General features: G+C 34.9%; 5 protein-coding genes across 5 annotated transcripts; 1 reads left to right on the forward strand and 4 right to left on the reverse strand.

The window, feature by feature from the left end:
• The first annotated feature begins 29 nt into the window (after positions 1 to 29).
• LOC145759801 (trypsin I-P1-like) lies at positions 30 to 2,620 on the forward strand. The gene is made up of 8 exons (XM_082573652.1): positions 30 to 171; positions 299 to 467; positions 742 to 836; positions 922 to 1,080; positions 1,500 to 1,629; positions 1,962 to 2,122; positions 2,198 to 2,218; positions 2,306 to 2,620. Exons 1-8 carry the CDS (start codon positions 81 to 83, stop codon positions 2,383 to 2,385), a joined length of 906 nt encoding a protein of 301 aa, XP_082429778.1. The 5' UTR covers positions 30 to 80; the 3' UTR covers positions 2,386 to 2,620.
• Positions 2,621 to 2,794: 174 nt separating this feature from the next.
• Positions 2,795 to 5,006, reverse strand: LOC145759641 (tubulin alpha-1 chain-like). The gene is made up of 8 exons (XM_082573488.1): positions 4,884 to 5,006; positions 4,519 to 4,741; positions 4,332 to 4,436; positions 3,969 to 4,165; positions 3,663 to 3,894; positions 3,333 to 3,598; positions 3,037 to 3,230; positions 2,795 to 2,954 (listed from the first exon to the last, which is right to left on the reverse strand). The coding sequence occupies exons 1-8, from the start codon at positions 4,884 to 4,886 to the stop codon at positions 2,819 to 2,821; spliced, it is 1,356 nt and encodes a 451-aa protein (XP_082429614.1). The 5' UTR covers positions 4,887 to 5,006; the 3' UTR covers positions 2,795 to 2,818.
• An 896-nt stretch (positions 5,007 to 5,902) lies between these two features.
• LOC145759738 (multicopper oxidase 3-like) lies at positions 5,903 to 10,322 on the reverse strand. Its single transcript, XM_082573586.1, has 13 exons — positions 10,211 to 10,322; positions 10,016 to 10,085; positions 9,811 to 9,949; positions 9,439 to 9,625; positions 9,019 to 9,132; positions 8,731 to 8,864; positions 8,455 to 8,559; positions 8,021 to 8,220; positions 7,748 to 7,943; positions 7,314 to 7,508; positions 6,830 to 6,969; positions 6,535 to 6,728; positions 5,903 to 6,093 (listed from the first exon to the last, which is right to left on the reverse strand). The coding sequence occupies exons 1-13, from the start codon at positions 10,269 to 10,271 to the stop codon at positions 5,903 to 5,905; spliced, it is 1,926 nt and encodes a 641-aa protein (XP_082429712.1). The 5' UTR covers positions 10,272 to 10,322.
• An 809-nt stretch (positions 10,323 to 11,131) lies between these two features.
• LOC145760043 (dermatan-sulfate epimerase-like protein) lies at positions 11,132 to 16,923 on the reverse strand. Its single transcript, XM_082573907.1, has 11 exons — positions 16,441 to 16,923; positions 15,849 to 16,164; positions 14,675 to 15,608; positions 14,419 to 14,591; positions 13,699 to 14,347; positions 13,189 to 13,320; positions 12,905 to 13,097; positions 12,484 to 12,657; positions 12,258 to 12,376; positions 11,503 to 11,784; positions 11,132 to 11,342 (listed from the first exon to the last, which is right to left on the reverse strand). The coding sequence occupies exons 1-11, from the start codon at positions 16,804 to 16,806 to the stop codon at positions 11,192 to 11,194; spliced, it is 3,489 nt and encodes a 1,162-aa protein (XP_082430033.1). The 5' UTR covers positions 16,807 to 16,923; the 3' UTR covers positions 11,132 to 11,191.
• Positions 16,924 to 17,885: 962 nt separating this feature from the next.
• Positions 17,886 to 19,343, reverse strand: LOC145759964 (protein NATD1-like). The gene is made up of 3 exons (XM_082573819.1): positions 19,230 to 19,343; positions 18,690 to 18,808; positions 17,886 to 18,255 (listed from the first exon to the last, which is right to left on the reverse strand). Exons 1-3 carry the CDS (start codon positions 19,294 to 19,296, stop codon positions 18,142 to 18,144), a joined length of 300 nt encoding a protein of 99 aa, XP_082429945.1. The 5' UTR covers positions 19,297 to 19,343; the 3' UTR covers positions 17,886 to 18,141.
• Positions 19,344 to 19,954: the final 611 nt, after the last annotated feature.

A 19,954-nucleotide genomic window follows, 5' to 3' on the forward strand; every position in this document is an offset into this window, starting at 1 on the left:
TCTCGGTACAAATGGATATATTTATTTGCTGTAGTCGGGGCTTGAAGTAAGCGTTATTTTTAATATCAAATATTAAAGCCATGAAGTCAATTAGTCTAACCTTAGCAGCGATTTGTTTAGTGCTTGGTCTAAGCATTGTCAAATGTGAAAACACAGTCGAACAGAATTTAGGTAAATATATATAATAAACTAATGGTTCTCTTAGCATTATGTCAGTTTAACGAAATTTTAACTATACTCCTAAGCAATGGAACAAGTACTGTAGTTATTTTAATAAAGGCATAACTGTTGATTACAGAGGAACATAAAAATGGCCGCATCGTCGGCGGGACGTCGGTAACGAGTACTACGGCCTATCCATCAGTATGTTTATTCGCGACATTATCTTTTGGCACTTTAAGTGCAACCTGTGGTTCAACACTTGTTAATCCTCAGTACGTTGTCACGGCAGCTCATTGTACAACCAAGTACGTGTATTTTTAATGTCCTTAATATAAACATATGGTTCGTATTTACATGTTAACTGACTGCATAGTGCAGCGTATCTACGGCACTTTGTTTTAGCCCTTGGGGTTTCAAGTTTGATTCTTAATACTAGTGATTTGGTGTCAGGTCATAGTTATTCAACATACCATATTAAAAAAGTAACTTAAGGCTTGGCAAGGCAGCATAAGTTGCCCTTATGCTACACGATAGTCTTTTTGAAGTCAAAGTAAATACTAAAACGTCAATTTTTGTCAGCACCTTGGCGAGCCAGATATTCATCCGCTGCGGAATATTACTTGTGTCATCTTCTTTTACCGAACGCGGAGTCGACCGAATATTCGACCACCCAGGCGAATAAAAAAAATTCTATTTAAAATACTTTTTTTAAAATAAACAAGTATTAAAAAACAACTCAGTCTTTTATTTATTGTTCAGGTTACAATCCGGGTTTATCGACCAACGACATAAGTCTACTGCGACTTTCTTCCTCTTATACTCTTTCCTCTTCTCTAAATGTGATTCCTTTACCCGTACAAGGCGTTGATGTAACGGTTGGCACAAGCTGCCAAATAGCCGGATGGGGCGACACAGTGGGTAGGTGCTGTTGAAGTTTGTATGTTACTTTGTGTAATATCCTCGTATCATTGAGCTTTTTGTATACAGTTTGGATCTCTTGTACTTACGGTTGTTGGTAAAACCTAAGTTTGTAAGGTATGAGAAAGAATTAGCGATGGGGTAGAGTACTGAAAAGAGTGTAACGAGGACCGTAAAGTACAAAAGAAAACTAGATAGGACCGTAAAGTACATGTGAGAAAAAGCAAGGACCGTAGAGTACGAGACAGATTTGGCAAGGGCTGTAGAGTACTAAAAAGAACTAGCCAAGATCGTAGAATACTAGAGAGAAATTAGCGAGGACCGTAAAGTACGAAAGTTTTTCTGAGAACCGTAAAGTACAAATGATCCAAATTGTTCTACCTTATATGTAAATATTCCTACATGTTTTATTTAAACAGAGGGCGGGATAGGATCTACACTGTTGAGGCAGGCAACTGTTCCAATTATCAGTAACGCAGTCTGTCAGTCTTGGTACAATACTGGACAAGATGGAACCGCGTTGATTGAACCCACAAACGTCTGTGCTGGGTAAACTAATTAACCCACCTTAAAAGATAAAATATTTTTTTATTTTGCACCTTTTGTAACATTTTTAACCCCGCCTTAGTCTTTAATTTAGAAAGTATGGGGGTATTGTTGATTACAATTTTACAATATTTGTTTTGCTGGTTGGTGTCCGGCTTAGCAGTAGGTTATACTGTTAGTATCGCCTAACTAAAACCCTACTGTAAGTAGTGAGAATCGAACTTAGGACCTTATGTAGTAAAACAAAGTATTTTAACCCCTACACCACGCTGCCGGTTTAGCTGACCTGTAGTTATTATTTTTTCAATCAAAACTTGTTTTAATTTATATTAAAGATTTGAAACTGGAGGTGTCGATACGTGCCAAGGTGATAGTGGTGGTCCGTTATACTGCAACGGTGTGCTGCAAGGCGTCACCAGTTTTGGTATCGGTTGTGCCAGGCCTAATTATCCTGGAGTCTATACAAGAGTGTCAGATTATCGGGATTGGATAGATTGTAAGTAATAAAAATGATTAAGAAAGTGTATGTTAAATTTATTTTCTTTAATAATTTGTATTTTTTATATTACAGCAACTATTGAAAACAATCCAGGTAAGATCTTATTATATAAACAATTTAATACTTTGTATATTTTATTTTTAAAAATGTTGTAACTAAATGTTATATAATTAATAACAGGTTCCAATGGCCATGTCGTTCAACCAATGTTTTCACTTCTATTCAGTGTTTTGTCAATGTTATTGCTTGCCCAAATGTGAAAGGGTAAAATGTTATTGAGTTTTTCTATACTTTATTGTATGTAAGATTTTACCTATAGTTATTATGAAATTGCACTTTAACTTTTCATTCAACATTTTTTATTTGGATTTTTTTTAGTAGCAAATCAGTATTTTAATTTTTTTATGTTTTTTTTACCAATTTTTATCAAAGGTCAAAATATTTTTTTTGCTTTGTTCTCTATAACAATGTTTGGTTTTCAATAAATACCACATTTTGTAATTTGATCTTTGAATTTGCGAAAACAAGTACTATGTCTTTTGTTGAAAAGGGCTTTTTACCGATCAACTTACTTATTTACCTTTTTATATTCAAAAGTTTTTTTTTATGGTTATAGTTTTTATTGACAATTAAGATACACTAATCACCACGCGAAACATTGAAATTTTACAGTTTTTTTTATCCATGCTGTTTTTAATATTCTTCCTCTTCTTCCTCCTCTTCTCCATCAGCGGAGTCGAGTCCGACTTCTTCGTAATCTTTCTCCAAAGCCGCGAGGTCCTCACGGGCCTCCGAGAATTCACCTTCTTCCATTCCTTCGCCGACGTACCTGTTAATCAATCCGTTGTTTAAACTTTTTGTATGACGTCATAAAAATACTGTGACGTCATAAAGAATTGTAAAGTACTTACCAGTGGACGAAAGCCCGTTTGGCGTACATGAGATCAAATTTATGATCCAAACGAGCCCAAGCCTCAGCAATGGCGGTGGTGTTGCTCAACATGCACACAGCTCGCTGAACTTTGGCGAGATCGCCTCCTGGAACAACGGTCGGCGGCTGGTAGTTGATTCCGACCTTGAATCCTGTTGGGCACCAATCGACAAACTAAAATAAAGCAAAAACTCATTACTAGGTTTCAGGTTTAGCTTTTATTAAGTAGTAATTTCAGTAGCGTTTCCGTCTCAGTTAAATACTTGTGTGACTTACCTGAATTGTACGTTTGGTCTTGATAGTTGCAATTGCAGCGTTCACGTCTTTTGGCACAACATCGCCGCGATACAACATACAGCAAGCCATGTATTTGCCATGTCGAGGATCGCACTTGACCATTTGGTTGGCAGGCTCGAAGCAGGCGTTGGTGATCTCGGAAACTGACAACTGTTCGTGGTATGCCTTCTCGGCCGATATTACTGGAGCATATGTCACCAATGGAAAATGGATGCGAGGGTAGGGTACCAAGTTTGTCTGGAATTCTACCCAAACAAAAGTGCAAGATTTGAAATAATCGTTTTTAATAAGATTACAAGTTTCCCTTACCCGTTAAATCCACATTCAGTGCTCCGTCGAATCTCAACGAAGCAGTGATGGAAGAAACAATTTGACCGACCAGCCGATTCAGATTGGCGTAACTGGGTCGTTCGACGTCCAAGTTTCGGCGACAGATGTCGTAGATGGCTTCGTTGTCAACCATGAAAGCACAGTCGGAGTGCTCAAGGGTGGTATGAGTGGTCAAGATCGAATTGTAAGGCTCGACAACTGCAGTGGACACCTTTACAATAGAATACACTCCGTTAATGCCACGCCCTAGTTTGGACATTCGTTGGTTTTGTAGTAAATATTTACCTGTGGTGCTGGGTACACAGCAAACTCCAGTTTTGACTTCTTTCCGTAATCGACGGAAAGTCTCTCCATTAGAAGAGATGCAAATCCGGATCCGGTGCCTCCTCCGAAAGAGTGGAAGATCAGGAAACCTTGAAGCCCGGTACATTGATCGGCAAGCTTTCGAATTCGATCAAGAGTTTGATCAATTAACTCCTTGCCTGATGTTTAAACAAAGTAATAGCAAAAGCATTTTTTTGCTATTAAAAAAACTAATATACAACCACGCCCTTGTCAATACCTAGACACTGGTATAGCCATTCACTTTATCTTAATATATGAGTTATTCAACAAAGCTTTAAAGTGTATGTTGCTGATATATCTTACCAACTGTGTAATGACCACGAGCATAGTTGTTCGCTGCATCTTCCTTGCCTGTAATCATTTGTTCTGGGTGAAACAGCTGTCGGTAGGTGCCGGTTCGAATCTCGTCTGTGGAAGTAATATTTATAAAATGTATCTAAAATAAATCTCAACAATATCTGGTATTCTGAAAATTTTCTATTAAACATACCCACTACAGTTGGCTCAAGATCAACAAACACTGCTCTTGGGACGTGTTTTCCCGCTCCTGTTTCGCTAAAGAAGGTGTTGAAAGAGTCGTCTCCTCCTCCGACAGTCTTGTCGCTTGGCATCTGACCGTTAGGTTGGATGCCATGCTCGAGACAGTACAACTCCCAGCAAGCATTTCCGATCTGAACCCCGGCTTGGCCGACATGGATTGAAATACATTCACGCTGAAAAATATTATTATTTTAAATCCAAAAAGATAAATTTTAATGACTTATTGTTGAGCTTTGAATTTATTTCTAAAATATAAAACTATGCCTTTGAGTTTATTAAACATTTTATTTTAATTTGAATATCTATGCAACTTACCATTCTGTATTCTCTGTCTTGCACTAGATAATAGATTAAACAAGTTTGTTATAGTATTTAACTATAAGAGAACCGATAAAGCTACAGTACGTTACGACGTGTTGCTTTACTAGTAAAAAATATAATATATGCACGCTTTGCAGTTGCTTTTATAACAAGGAAAAGACGGCGTTCTAATTTGAAATTGCGCAAGAACAATAGAGAGAAAGAAAAGTTGTCTCCAGAGAGAATATTGATTTTCACTCGCGCAGATGCCGTGATGTTTTCTTTTATTAATTTTTAATTTTATTAAGCAACTGTTATTCGTATTCAATGGCGTTTCCCTGAAGAATTTGATTTGTGTTTGGTGCTGATGTGGTGTTCTATATTACAGATATGCCAATGTGATGTTAGATTTATCTTTATTTTTAAAACAATAAGCTATACCCCAATATATTTGACCAATATAGGTTTTATCCACCTAATATACTTGGTTTTATAAGTAATTCTAGATGTTAAACTGTGGGTTTTGTTATAACACATTTTATTGTGATCACAAGACACTGTCGTTGGGCAGGGATTTTTGTTTTTTTTTCTCTTTGAACTATTACGTGCCTGGGAGATATGCGCAGACGACAGACAACATATGCATAATTGATAAGCGTCGCTTGAAAATGACGTCATATTTTTTTAAATTTAGCAAATACTTTGGTAAAAAGTAATAATTTATAAACATTTTGAAAATTCGTTTTCTTTTACCATATTTATATGTTATGTGTTAAAAACTTATGTTTAAATATATTTACGCTCGGTATTTTCTTTACCTAATACAGAAAATTTATTATAGCTCACAGCAAAAATCGGTAAGTCATAAATAATTTAAACCGAAAAAACGGGATTTTTGTAAAATTTTGTTTGTCATAAAATCGATTTGAAAATTGAAGGAAGTAAAATACGTTTTAGCAATCAAGATTTCTAGTAAACCAATGCAAAAAAAGCTTTTGCATATCCTTATATAACACAATATTTAAGAATGCTAGTTATTTATAAGTAACTACAAGTGATACAAGATAAAAAAAAACACCAAAAAACAAAGTGCTTAATGTAGGTGATATGATAGGAACACCGCCTCCTTGATTACTTGGCCCATCCCAGTCGCCACATTGCGGAAAGTTTTCAGGAATTCCTATGACGTCATCAGTGTTGCCAACTCGAAACGCGACGTTCATTCCTAATAAATAAAACCGTGTTATTTGTATGCAAGCTTATGATTTGTCATTTTTTTGACCAATAAAATATTTATGATAACAAAGGTAACGGGAGACTAAGTATAGATAATAATATTATGTCTTTTTTTTTTTTATATATAAATTTATCCTCGATGTGGGAAAGTCGACTGCGCGACTTAAACATAGAGTAACATCAGTTACTCCGACCCAGTCTCGAATTGCCTGTGGCAGTTTGGGATATTATAGAGACTATAATTGCCCGGTAATTATGCTGCTGATTAAGTGCTGGCTCAGCAGGAGTTTATACCGTTTTATAGCACCTTACTCAAGGGCGCTACAGCATGAGATCAGTGGGGATTGAACCCACAGCCTCATGTGTGGTGTAGCAAGAGTTCTTACCACTACATCACACTGCCGGTAAATTATTATTATTAAGAATTTACCTGCGGCTAAATGAAACGATAGATGGCAATGAAAAGACCAAACGCCAGGGTTATCGCTCATAAAACGCAAGATAGTGTAGCCACCGTCAGGGACGATCACACTATCTTTAATAACAGGTCTATTAAAGTTATATGGTATACCCCCGCTGGCATGTAGTTCCTGCATTTGGTTAAGACTGAGTTGGCTACTAACCCTGGGAATTAATAGAACATGGTAAGCTTAATGTAGAATTTGTGACATGTAAAGGGAAAGTAAAGTACATAAGAGCATATTAAGAAAGAAAGCTGACGTTACCTGTCCATTGCCACAACTACGAAATGTTGCCCGTGCAAATGCATCGGGTGTCCAGCATTAAACGTAACTCCCTCGTCGAAAACAACAAGTTCTATTAACTCTCCTATACCCACACTAAACACTTGAGAACACAAGCAAAACTAAAACATGGAATAATATTGTTTAGTAGAAGATAGTGAATATACAAGACAAAAATCAAAAAAGTCTCTTTCTTGCATTATATTATGTAATATGAAAAGATATGCATTAACTGTTAGGCCGTATCCTTTTAAGATACTGCATACTAGTTCAGTATTAAAAAAAAAAAAAACTGTATTAATATCTAAGGGATATACAATGTAAAGAAGTGGTCAAAACACTTGGTTTTACTACACGAGATCTTGCGGGTTTGATCTCTGACGTTACTCTATGTTTAGGTCGTAAAGTCGACCTCCCTAATCAAGAATAAATAAACGTAAAAAATACTTTAAACTATTTTCCATACCTCGCTGTTAGGCACGTTTTTCCCCGTCGCTGAATTACAGATTCCTGATTTGTTGACGTCATTATACTGTGTCAAAAAAGGCGACGAGGGGTCCTTCCACGTGATGTTGTTAATCTGAGGCGAATACAATTCGTCATTTCTTGGAACGAACGAGATTGGGTAGAGCTCCGGATCATTGTAAACTGGATTGTTAATCTATGAACAATAAAATGTAAATCTAATAATGTAACTATTAGGTCTAAGGGCTTTTGCCAAGACATACGTTAAGCTACCCTTGTTTGATTCTCACTGTTTTCTTGTTGTATTTTACATAGCTTACAAGCTATATATCTTAATTATCCTTACCATGCCAAAAACAAATAAAAAGTTAATAATCAGACAACATATCAAAATAAGTTCAAAAACTAAAATCAAGTAAAATCTCTGACATTTACCTTTTTAAAATCAAAGCCTAGAAAAAACACATGATCTGGGGTCCCCTTAATTCTATCGTCTGTGGGGTAACTACTTGTCAGTGACGTCACAAACAGTGTATCTGGGTCGTTAAAGGGTGGGTTGAGAGGATTTAATGGATTTGTGTAATTGCCTGGAAGAGTAGTTGGTCTGGTACCTTCGGGAATGGACGAGTATCTGCATAATAGAAAAAAAAATTTGAAGTTTGTGTTTGTTTTATTTTGTTTATGTGCTAATATTGAGAAATTTCCAACCTTATGATGGCCTTCTGTGATTGGTTACGGCAGTCCGCCAAACCTTGGACTCTTAGCCAATAAGAACTCGCCGCTTTGTTGGCTGACAAAACAAAATCAAACGTCTCGCCTCCATGGAGAACTAACGACGTCACTTCGAAGGGCGTGACGTCACTTCCGTCGGTTGCTATCACAGTGAGGTTGTGCTCGTCGACAGTTAGCTGACGAAATACAAATAAGATTAAGTTACTACCATCTATTATTGATTGAAGTATTACCTCTAAGATTACCAATATTGAATGATTTACCTGTAATAAAATTAGAAATTGACATTTATTATATATTCAAAGTCCAAAAAAAGTTGGTTTTTATTGTAAACATTGCACATTTTTGTTTAACTTTTGGATTAACGTCACTCTTTAAATTTTATCACAAAGTTTGTATTGAGAAAATACCTGAAATGGGCAAAAGACGGCCGCGTTGTTGATCATACGAAATCTGTATCTTAAACCCTTTTCGACTACAAATTCTTCAAGGGGAGGTTGCACAGTCCCGTTCTCCTACAACAATATAACAAGTATATTCATAGGTTGTTGTAGCACACTATAAACTATATAGCACATAACAATATCTGGGACATTCTATTAAAACGGACAGCTACTGCTATTTACAGTAAGTAACCTTCAAGAAAAATTTAGGAAGAACTATCTGTAGTTTTTTATGTTTTGTACCTGATAATTAAATTCTCCTTTTCCGTTAATCAGTATACTCTCCCCTTTGTTGTTACCAGATGAATGGTGATGCTGGACGTATTTTTCCATGGTAGTCTGGTGCAACCAATCACCGACCATAAGCGTGTATTTATCTGGAAATGGTAAATATTTATGAACAACCATTTTAAGCGTTGGTAGAATAGCAATACTTAGAATTTGGTCAAAACAAAAACATGTCTTTGTGTATTTTAAGGCTATTATTTTTTAGCAATGATTGTTTGCTATAGCTACATTGCAGTTATATACCTATATCATAAAGTTCACGGTTGGGGTTTTTATCTAAAGCGGTTTTGACAATTAAAGTCCCAGCAACTCCATCAGAACGTTGAAAGCCGTCATGTGAGTGCCACCAATGCGTTCCTTGAAAAAACATTTTTTTAACTATTATTCTTAGGTGGAAATTCAAAGAATAACTGTACGTAGAATTTAACTAAGTCAACTTTATATTTATTTAAAAGCTCTTACGAGTGTTTTGACCTTCTTAGACCATGCTTTAATTGAGTGGTCAATATTGTTATCAAGTTGTACGCCTTAATATTCATATCGCAAACATACCAAATTACTCATACTTAGAATGATTTGCATTAAGGTTTTTTTAAATTGTTTATTTTTAGCTAAAAATATATTTGCCTTGGGCCCGCGAAAAGTTAAAAGAATTATCCTTACCTGGTGGATTTGCCTTAAATCTGTAAGTGAATGCAGTTTTGATTGGTATTGGACACTGAGTTACCATAGGTACGCCGTCCATCCACTGAGTACCGACTTGGTAAATACCATGCCAATGTATGGCGGTCCCTTCACCGTTTTCAAGCATGTTAAGCACCCGCACGACTATGGTATCCTCATGGCATACCTATGTTCCAAGATTTAAAACAACTTAAGCACATGAAAAGTAATATATTTAAAACTTAATTGTTACTTTAAAATTTGTAGTTTGGTTTACGTAATTTATTGACTAGTTTTAAATTGTTTTTTGTTCTTTTGAAATGCGTTTGTAGTATTGCGGTTGAAAGGGATGTAATGTATTGGTCAAATTACGGTAATTGCCGGGCCTGGTAGCATTCGATTGACCACAGTAATTGCCCGAACGACCCCGTCTGCCGCAATACAATGTTCTCTTGAGCAATCTGTTTTGTTCATTGGACAATTATAGCACGCTTTTGATAAAGTTGAATACCTATAACATAACATAAATAAATGTTTTTGAGCATTTTTTTGACGTTTAAATAAAATGCTTACTTACCATTCTAAAGTGAAATCATACTCGCATGTCATTGGTTTAGAACCGTCACAGTCTCTATCGCATGGATGACCTTTAAAAATTATTAAAAAATGTTATTTGAGCCTTATACCGTAAATATTAAAACCACATTTGTTTGATGTTCTAAGCACAAAGCAACCGCCTTTTGCTTGTAAACAATGCATTTTTTAGTCTTACCTGTACAAAGGAAAAAACAAATAGAAAGTAAAATTAGTAGGCGAAATATTTTCGAATCCATTCTGCTATGATCTCCCAAAATACTTTAACACGAAAACATGTATGAACAAAAAATTCTGAATCACACAATTTAAAATTAATATTACAAATTAAAGGCTTTATTAAACCCTAACTTTATAATCTAACCTAATAAAATAACCTAAAAACTTTGCTTTCAACTTTAAAAACTTTGTTCATCTGTAACAACTATCTTTAACACAATTTTTATTTTTAAATTATTCCTTTAAACTTTGAGATAATTAAAAAATGACACAAGATCTACAACTATTTTTTATTTTCTGATGTATATTTACACATGCGTTCAAAGGCTGGTTATTTAATAAATGTAAACGGTTTAAAAATTAATCTCGCCCAAAATTTGTCTGCCCGCAAGTCTTTTTTCTCGCCCGTGCACCCGCGGTGACCGAATCACCGGAAATTAACAACTATTTACTTCAAATAAAAAAACACCTCATTTTTGAATGTGCTTGAATGACGTAATTAATTTATGCATTGCTATGTTGGTGTAGTTCAAATGAGGTAACAGAATTAATTTAACTTTATTATTAATGATTGTATATAAGGCAATGTTCCTCTTTATCCTGGGTTTGGTAACCATGCCATAACATACTTAAAATCCTTATGTTAACATTAATATTTGTAGCATGTTTTAAATCGTGAAATTAATTTTGTAATTTTTTTCTGTCGCAGTAATTTAATATTTAATATATATCTTATTATTTAGTGTCATTGATGCCCTTAAAAACAAAATAAAATAAAATCTTAAAGCAGTTTTTGCGAATATTTCATAGTGTTATTTTAAATTTAAAAACATCTTTGCCTTATCGCTTGAAGCATATTAAAACACTTTATTTTCGGATTGTGGCAGTGTGTATTATATAAAAAGCAAATTTAAACAAAAAACATTAAAAATATATAGATTTAAATATATCCCAAGGATTGCATAACACTGGCGCATATTTTGTTGATCGTAGCAACATTTTTCGTCGTGAGTTTGGTTTTCCACTGTAGGTGATAGTTTTCGTGGATTGGCCCTTCATACCTAAGGTTGTGGTAACCGCTTCGCACCGCTCTGCACATACAAAAACAAAGAGAAATATAAACCGGCGTTCCAACATGTTATAAGTAGGTAATAAATGTGTTTTCTTTTATAAGCAATTTAATAACAAGTACTATCTTTTTTAAAAAGCAAATCTGCCATTGTACTTATTATATATAATAGCTTATGTTACCTGGTTAATCGATTGATTTGTGGAACTGATATTGTAATCCCCATTCGTCTTAGTATTGCCTCGGCTGCGTATTTAGGATTCTTAATTAAATCTTCAAATCTTACAATTTGGAAAGATCTGGCGTTCCTTATCATAGTAGCGGTATTTTCAGCCCAAATTTGTGCTAATTCCTCGACAACACTGCCTGCAATATGATCTTTTCTGTATTCCCATGGTAACCAAGATGGATCGGGGCAGTTTAAGGTATCACGACCAACATAGTTATGTAAAATGTTCTTTTGCCTAAAAATGAGGATAATTAAACTTGACCGAAACATAAACAACATACAATTACCGCGCACGAACTTGTGTGAAAATAACAATGTTCGCGGGCGCGCCATACTTGCAAGTTTTCCAAAGGAAAGTTTTCCATTTTTTTGTACAGTTTAAAATGAAAAATTAAGTAGGCTATACTGCTATAATAAGTAGAACTAGTTTAGGTATTTGTGTAAGCACATGTTTAGTAACAAAGCCGTAAGGGCAAAGCGTAGCAGTGCAAAATCAAAGCAATAACCAAGAAACAAAACTAGCTGTTTACTGCATTCAATACTGCTTCAAGCCGAAAAGTCCGTTAATATTAAAAGCTTTGCAAGTAAGAATGATCATTTATTGTGTTAATAAGAATATTTATTTGTTTATTGCATTTTTTTGTAGTAAAAATATCTTAAAAAATGATATATATAACCTATGCTACGGTTTTTAAAAAATATATATACCATAAAAGTTGGCGCTTCGTCAAATCGTCACGAATGAGTGAGTAGATCCAGTCACGTGGGTCGCGAACTACAATGATGATTCTTGACGAATGACCAACAACTTTCTGTAGCCATTGTATCTGTAAAAAATTATATTGTATATGTATAAAATATGATAGCAAATTTGCTTTTAATTGATATTTTTCTGACAACAACAACATGCTTTGCAAATGTTAAGGTAGTTTACCTTTGAATTCCAAAACCCAGACTCTAAATTAAACGCGAATTGCATCGACTTGTCGTGCTCGCGAAATTGCCTTCTCATACGCTGAACGTGTTCGTTGTCTTCCTTCAGATTGTTAAGAAAAGCAAGGGGTTCAGTGTACATTGAACTGAACCAGCCCGCGGTAGTCACGTAGCTCTGTGGGTAAACGTTAAGCAAATTTGATTATTAGGTGTTTTATGTAACAATTTATAAAAAGAACGAAATGACAGTTTTTAATAAAATGGGATTTACAGGAACTAGGCAAATTTATTACCGGTACAAGGGTTAGTAGTAATAGTCTTGGGGTAACTTTTTAATTGTACTTCTACTTTTTTTTAAATGTGTTACAAACTACGTAATATTATGCTGTAAATTCCTTTAAATAATAAACCCCTAAAAGTACCTTTAGGTTATTTTTTGGCCAGTAGCAAGGGTCGTATCGCGAACTATCGAAATCCGAAGGAATGTTAACGTCGTAGGTTGACATGTACAGAAAATCCGACGAGTTTTGAAAAATCATCTCCATCAACTCGGCTCCCGAACCCGAAAGTGACGTAATAAATACTGTCGGAGGTTGGTTAAACGTTCGGTTTTCACTGAACAACAGTTAAATTTTTTTTCATTATTTTTTAGCAATTAATATGTAACGTTCACAAAAAAAGATTTTTAATTATTTTTTTTAAGTACATTGGTTGATCTATGTCGCAGAAAATTTCGTCTTTTTTGTACACGATTTTGTCGCAAGTCATACAACCAAGTTGAAGCAAAGTCGTCACCCAAACAAGACTTCCTACCACCAACACGCTGCGTACGAAGCATCTACAAATTTAAGATCACTTGATTAAAATAGCAGGCAACATGGTGTAGTGGTAAAAACACTTGCTACACCACCATGAGTTCGTGGGTTAAATCCCCACTGCTCTTTTGCTGTAGCGCCCTTGAGTAAGTCACTATAAACGGTACGAACTCCTGCTGAGCCAACACTTAATCAGCAGCATAATTACCGGGCAATTATATCTATATATTATTCCAAACTGCTACAGGCAACTCGAGACTGGGTCGGAGTAAATGATATTAGCCTATGTTTAGGTCGCCCATTCGACCTTCCCACATCGAGGATAAAGATATATACAAAAAAAATATATTGTGTTGTATTTTTTATGTGAACTGCTTTTTTAACAACTTGTTAAATTTTACCTCTTTTTTGGTTGAAAAAGCAGCCTCCTTTGCGCCCAAAACAAGAAACAAAACAGCACCAAAAACGTTGTTACATTTAACATCAGCAAATTGCTGAGACCGGTTGAGGTTTCAGCCGTCGTAGTTTCGTCAACAACTACCAAGTCCTCTTTCGGTGATGTCATTGGTTTGTAGGACGTCATCACCGATCTCACAAATGTAGTCACTGAGTCCGCGTCGACAGCGTGACATCGGTTGCCAACTTCCGTCGTCTTATCCATCCCGAAGAAATGTTTCTCATCATCTACTGTCAGTTTAAGATATCCACCAAAGCCCAGGTCTCGCATGCGTCTACTAGCAGATGCAGTAAGGGACGCCGCGCTTATATTGTACTCCAACCCGTCCACAACGACAGTCATGTGTAGTGCGTGCTTGTCTGTAGTGTTTAAAACATAAACCGACTGTATCTTAGTGCTGGGGCCTACGAACATGTAAACCATGCGCGTTGGGCCCTCTTTTTCAAGATCGTACGTAACGTTAACATAATTGGTCGTCCGTTCCTTGTATTCTGAGTCGTAGGCTTGATTATGTAATGTACAAGAGGGACTGCTAGAATCTGGTTTAAACCAGAAAAACGCATAAGGACCTTCCGGATAAATAACTTGTGCACCTGTCATTTCAAATTGTAAAAGTTACAAAATGTACAGAACTTAGTAAAAATATAGTAAATTAATAAATTACCTCTAAATCCAAGATGGCGATAGGGATGAAAGTTATGAAGAACGTTGTGAAAGAACGAACTTGCCCTGGTTAATTTACTTTTCTTATCAAGATAAATGCTGTCGATTACCACCAGTACTTCTGGATCCAAGAGAACCATCGATCTCTGAACACTCTCCAAACCAAGCTTAGGCCTAAATTTTGTAAAAAAGGCAAGGTTAAATATTATGTTTTTAAATTTACAAATATATTTATATAAGAATAGTTATGTTTTTGCCTGTATGCGTTTACTGCCTCCCCAGCAATATGCACCATGTAATCTGATTGAGTCGCTGTTACTATCTTGCCTCTTGACACAGGTATAGTCTTGTACCCTAACCACTTGGCACATTCGCCTATCTGTCCCTCAAACGGTTGGTTGCATTGGCTTTCTTCTGACGGCGCGAACGTGACGATGTTATTTAAATAAGAGTGTTTAGGCGAGTATAAGGCTTCAGTAATGAAATAGCGACCGTTGGGTGCAAAAACAAACGAGTTTTGATCAGGGTGCTCATGACCAGCGTTAAAGTTGTTCCAGCCGTTTACTAAGTTTGAAAATAAGTTGTGCTCAACCACGTCTGCTATTCCTTCTCCATGTACAGCCCCCGACTTGAACGATAAGAAAGTATTGCCCTTTTTAAGGTACTGGCCGCCACCATAGGTTACTACGCCCCAATCGCTAAAAACGTAAAACAGAGTTTCGTCTATCGGATTAACCGCTTGATATTGCGGATCATAAAAAATAAACTCAGTATGTGTGGTGCTCCATTTCTGAGACATGGAGCGAGCTAGCGGTTGGTTTTTCGGGCGGACGTGTCGGATTTTATCCGCCAACCAGTTCCCGTACCCGTTTTTAATGACAAATGCGTCCAAAAACACCAGCTGACTTTCCGGACCATAGAACCAGTTATGGTTCGAATCAGCAATTCCAACTGTACGTTGGTACCCCGGCATGGTTGTAGCGAACATAAACCAAAAGTTTTCTTTTAGCCACGGATTTTTTGTGTGGTCGATTTTAAAGTGTCTTAAGGCTAGAAACACGTACTGAGTTATACCGCGGGTCGTGTAAGACCCATAGGCGACCCCCTCGTCACAAGAACCGTCGACTACAATTGCAAACAACTTCATTGCCTTTTCGAATAATTCAATCGAGACGTCGATCCAAGGTTTTGCTGAAATACATAAAACAACAAGTCAGAAAGCTAAACTGTAGTTGTTAAATTATTTACTGAAAACTTAAATTTTATTACGTAAAGTTTTGTTAGTCAGACTTTTAAAAGCAATGTGTTAACATTACTTAAAAATTAAAAAGGCTTTGGCGCGTTTTGAACCTTAGACCTTACGGGCTATACACCGATTTTTTTGAAGAAATACTACTCCGGTGCGCCATCTTGCGACTGTTCCACACTAACCTATTTCGGGATAGTGCATTCCATATACCATTCCGCCAAGCAACACTGACAGAACGTTAGTAGGAGCGTGGTTGTGGATATGCTGCCTAGTCCAGCCAGACCTCTTCTTTAAAATAATCGTATACATTGCACTTGTTTCTACTTTAATTTTTGCCAGATATTTTTTACGCCTTGCCACGTCGAAACGTCTGTATAAAAAGTCCACTGCCGTTGCATAACCTGTTAAAGAATGACCGATTGGAACCTCGTCTACTTTACGGCTGGCTGTGACGTACCAGTCAGGATATGACGTCATACGATCCATGTACAGCTGAACCTAAAAAAAATTGTAAATAACGTGTTATTAAGAATTACCTAGAAAAAATAGGGATAGTAGGAATTACAAAAACATAGAGTAAAAAATAAGGATAACAGAAATTATAAAATAACAAGAAAAAATAGGGACGACAATGTCAATTGGGGCACAAAAACAAGGAAAATAGGAATGACAAAAATTAGGAAAGTTTAAGATAATAAAAAAATGTTTTTTAATACAACAACCCAATGTACTGCGTGACAGCATGTTTTTAACATTTTCTTTTACGATACTTACCAACGAAAATGCCTCCTCGTCTTCAGGATATAGCACACAATACATTGCAAACGCGCACAAGTTGTTACCGTACAATTCATTCCATCTACTGCCGAACTTCTCGAAAGAAATAGGTGGCATATAATATGCAGTATTGTCTTTTAGACTCGTACCAGCCTCGATAAGTATGCTGGCTATTTTAGTGTGTGTTGTACCAGCTTTGTGTTGTAATTTATCGATGTCGTCCGAGTCGAAATATATCATAGGATGTAATGGCTTTTTAGTCTTTGACGCACAGTGAAATAAAGAAAATTGAAGAATAAGAATTAGTGAAACTGTAACACAGTGTTTTATGCTAAAAACTTTTCGATTTTTTGATATATTCATTGTAACTATTTGTTTGTTTATGTTGTTGTTATTGTTGAATTAATGCCACATTAGTTATCTCCTTACACAACAGAATTTAACTTATTGGTAATTTTAATCTCATTCATATTGTTTAGACCTAGGTACCTGTACGAAGTAAAAAAATATATATATATATATAATTAATGAAAATTCTACTAACAATACAAGCTTAGATTTCCGCTTTGCCTAGCTAGTATTTAATTGTCGATTTATGCAGACAATAAATATCACGTTCGAATAGCCCTAGGTTAAATAATAATGTATACTTATATTCACTACAAAATATAGTGTATGTAAATTAAGTTTGGTTTATCATAACTGTTCATAAAATTTAACTTTGCAAACTGATATAAATTAAAATTAAAAGTGAGTCATATTTTTTGAACGCTTAATCAATCATTCAATTATAAGCTGATTTGTTATAACTAAACAAGTATCCACATTATATTTCAAATTAAAATGTATAAACGGTCTTGAAGTTTTATTTTTAACGTCGTTATTTTGATACCAATTTTGCTACACAAAAACAACCAATAAGAACTTTAGTTGCAAATAAACGTTGGGTTATAGCAACGAAATATTTACAACTGTAAACCACAGACAATAGCTTAAACATTTCCTTCTTTTAAGTCAATAGTATTACAAAAATCAGCCAAAAACTGCACAAAAATAGTAACGTCTAAATTTGCCCTATATGGTTATGCATATAACACCTAATAAACAGCTGTAGGTTAAAATCGAATTAAAACAATGCTGCTTCTGGTTGCCTATACTTGAGGTATAAACGATTTAGCTGTGCTAACCTATGTCTAGGTACAAGGCGTCTCGGTGGGATAGCTTATACGGTTGGATGGTTTAACAAGTCTCGTGTTTATCTAGGCGTCTAGCATATACTCGATAGGGCCATGCGGGCGCTAGACAATTTCAAAACCATGAAAAAAATAGTTGTGTGATATTTAAATGATAAATTTAACACTTGCTTTAAAATTACTTAAAAAAATAGTGAAATTTTTTGAACTGTTTTTTATTGGCCACAAACCCCACAATAAAAAAGGCGACAAAAATATAACCCCAACAATTTAATTTAAATTATAAAAAAATACTTAAATTCGTTCAAAAAAAAAAACATTAAATAAATGCACTGCAATATACATATGGTATTTTTAAAATAAATAACAAAAATTATAATCAATAAAATTATATTTTTATTTAACCAATACCATGTTTAATATATATTTTAAAATTAATTAGCATAAAAATCCATTTTAAATATTAAAAAAAATGCATATGAAATTTCCTAATAACGTTAAATAATTAAACGATTCTTTTGGTATATTCCTCTAATGGATTATCATTGACATATTTTTCTAAATACCAACAAGTTAACTTCATCTTTAAATCTTTTTCGGTAACAAAATCAAGAGCGGTCTAAAAATAAAACATAAATTAATAAAAAACAGATACACCAATTACTGTAGTATTAGGGATAAGAATACATTTTTGTATATATCTTTACCCTTGATGTGGAAAAGTGAATGCGCTACTTAAATATGGAGTAACATCAGTTACTCCACCCCAGTCTTGAGTTGCCTGTGGCAGTTTGGGATATTATAAATTATAATTGCCCGACAATAATGCTGCTGATTAGGTGCTGGCTTAGCAGGAGTTCATACCGTTTATAGCGCTTTACTCAAGGGCGCTACATCATGAGAGTCGTTGGGATTGAACCTACGACCTCATGTGTAGTGTAGCAAATATTCTTACCACTACACCATGCCGCCATATCAACTTTTACATAGAATATTTTATAAAATATTGTAACATGATCATTCAACTTTAGAAACATTTAAATTTTTTTTTACCTTTGCTAAAATTTTTCCTATACCCTGACCCCTGAATGATTCAGGAACAACAGTGTGTTCCAAATCGATAATATTTTTGTTAATATAGTTGTATGAGAGATATGCTTTTTCACCATCACCTTTAAATAAATAAAAATTTAGTTCTGTTAAATGATCAAGCCTTTAAATGCATGTTAACTACAAATATGATTTATAGTATTGTTAAATGTAATACAGATGTCTGTTAAATTAGTTTGGTTATTATTGTCATTTTTGTGTTAAGGTAGTTTTTTAACTATTGCTCTGTTGTTTAAAAGTTAGTAATAATTTTGTAATTCAATAATAAGATGATGTTTAAAGATCTGTCTAACCATAGGTTGGTATGCTAAGATGAAACTTTGTCAGTTTTATCAATTTTTAAATTAATGTTTAGTGTTTATTGCATTAAGAAAGTGGTTTTAATTTAACGTAACGCCAATCTTTTAGAATGTCAGACAGTCAAAATGTATTAAAAGCATATACACTTCTGCACTTAGTAAAAGTTGTTTAAAAAGTAACTACCTGGCATTTTGATGTAAAATTCATTATTTTTGTCATCGTGCACAACAGTTCTTGCAGGATTTGCCATTGTGACAAATTTTCTTAAATTATTTGCCTTAAAAACCCTTGTTAACATTTTCCGTATATGCAACATGAGCAGGTTTTTTTCGCTACAGCGAGTTGTATTTTTTCGCTACAGCGAGTGGTTTTTGTTTACCCCCAATTTATTCAACCGTAAATTTACCTAATATAGCATATTTAAAATATTACTTTTAGAATTTTTAGTAAATTTGTTACAAAAAATATCGGATTTATTAAACAAGTAATTTGTAAAAAAATGTATTTTAATCGTGTTTAGAAACTTTTTTTTTTTTGTATATATTTTTATCCTCGACGTGGGAAGGTCGAATGCGCGACTTAAACATAGAGTAACATTAGTTACTCCGACCCAGTCTCGAGTTGCCTTTGGCAGTTTGGGATATTATAGATTATAATGGCCCGATAATTATACTGCTGATTAAGAGCTGGCGCAGCAGGAGTTCATACCGTTTATAGCGCCTTAATCAAGGGCGCTACAGCATGAGATCAGTGAGGATTGAACCCATGACCTCATGGTGGTGCAGCAAGTGTTCTTACCACTACACCACATTGTCGGTTAAATTTTGGAATTAACGTTTGCCGCTTGGTGACAGTAAAGCTTTAAAATTATGTTGTATGGGTTGGTGGTATAGATTCTAATATGTAGT

Source organism: Corella eumyota, chromosome 7 (assembly GCF_963082875.1).
Source record: "Corella eumyota chromosome 7, kaCorEumy4.1, whole genome shotgun sequence".
Lineage (NCBI taxonomy): Eukaryota > Metazoa > Chordata > Ascidiacea > Phlebobranchia > Corellidae > Corella > Corella eumyota.

Coding starts and splice junctions, on each gene's coding strand:
- LOC145759801 (XM_082573652.1), top strand. CDS start 81: ATGAAGTCAATTAGTCTAACCTTAGCAGCGATTTGTTTAGTGCTTGGT. Junction 172..298: donor CACAGTCGAACAGAATTTAG/GTAAATATATAT, acceptor TGTTGATTACAG/AGGAACATAAAAATGGCCGC. Junction 837..921: donor CCGAATATTCGACCACCCAG/GCGAATAAAAAA, acceptor TTTATTGTTCAG/GTTACAATCCGGGTTTATCG.
- LOC145759641 (XM_082573488.1), bottom strand. Junction 3,599..3,662: donor ACTGAATGTGGATTTAACGG/GTAAGGGAAACT, acceptor TTGTTTGGGTAG/AATTCCAGACAAACTTGGTA. Junction 3,231..3,332: donor AGACCAAACGTACAATTCAG/GTAAGTCACACA, acceptor GCTTTATTTTAG/TTTGTCGATTGGTGCCCAAC.
- LOC145759738 (XM_082573586.1), bottom strand. CDS start 10,271: ATGGATTCGAAAATATTTCGCCTACTAATTTTACTTTCTATTTGTTTT. Junction 8,865..9,018: donor CCGTGAACTTTATGATATAG/GTATATAACTGC, acceptor TACCATTTCCAG/ATAAATACACGCTTATGGTC. Junction 6,970..7,313: donor AAAACGTGCCTAACAGCGAG/GTATGGAAAATA, acceptor TCCATGTTTTAG/TTTTGCTTGTGTTCTCAAGT.
- LOC145760043 (XM_082573907.1), bottom strand. CDS start 16,806: ATGAATATATCAAAAAATCGAAAAGTTTTTAGCATAAAACACTGTGTT. Junction 12,658..12,904: donor GGCCAAAAAATAACCTAAAG/GTACTTTTAGGG, acceptor GTTTACCCACAG/AGCTACGTGACTACCGCGGG. Junction 12,377..12,483: donor CTGGGTTTTGGAATTCAAAG/GTAAACTACCTT, acceptor AATTTTTTACAG/ATACAATGGCTACAGAAAGT.
- LOC145759964 (XM_082573819.1), bottom strand. CDS start 19,296: ATGGCAAATCCTGCAAGAACTGTTGTGCACGATGACAAAAATAATGAA. Junction 18,809..19,229: donor ATTTTACATCAAAATGCCAG/GTAGTTACTTTT, acceptor ATTTATTTAAAG/GTGATGGTGAAAAAGCATAT. Junction 18,256..18,689: donor TAGGAAAAATTTTAGCAAAG/GTAAAAAAAAAT, acceptor TTTTATTTTTAG/ACCGCTCTTGATTTTGTTAC.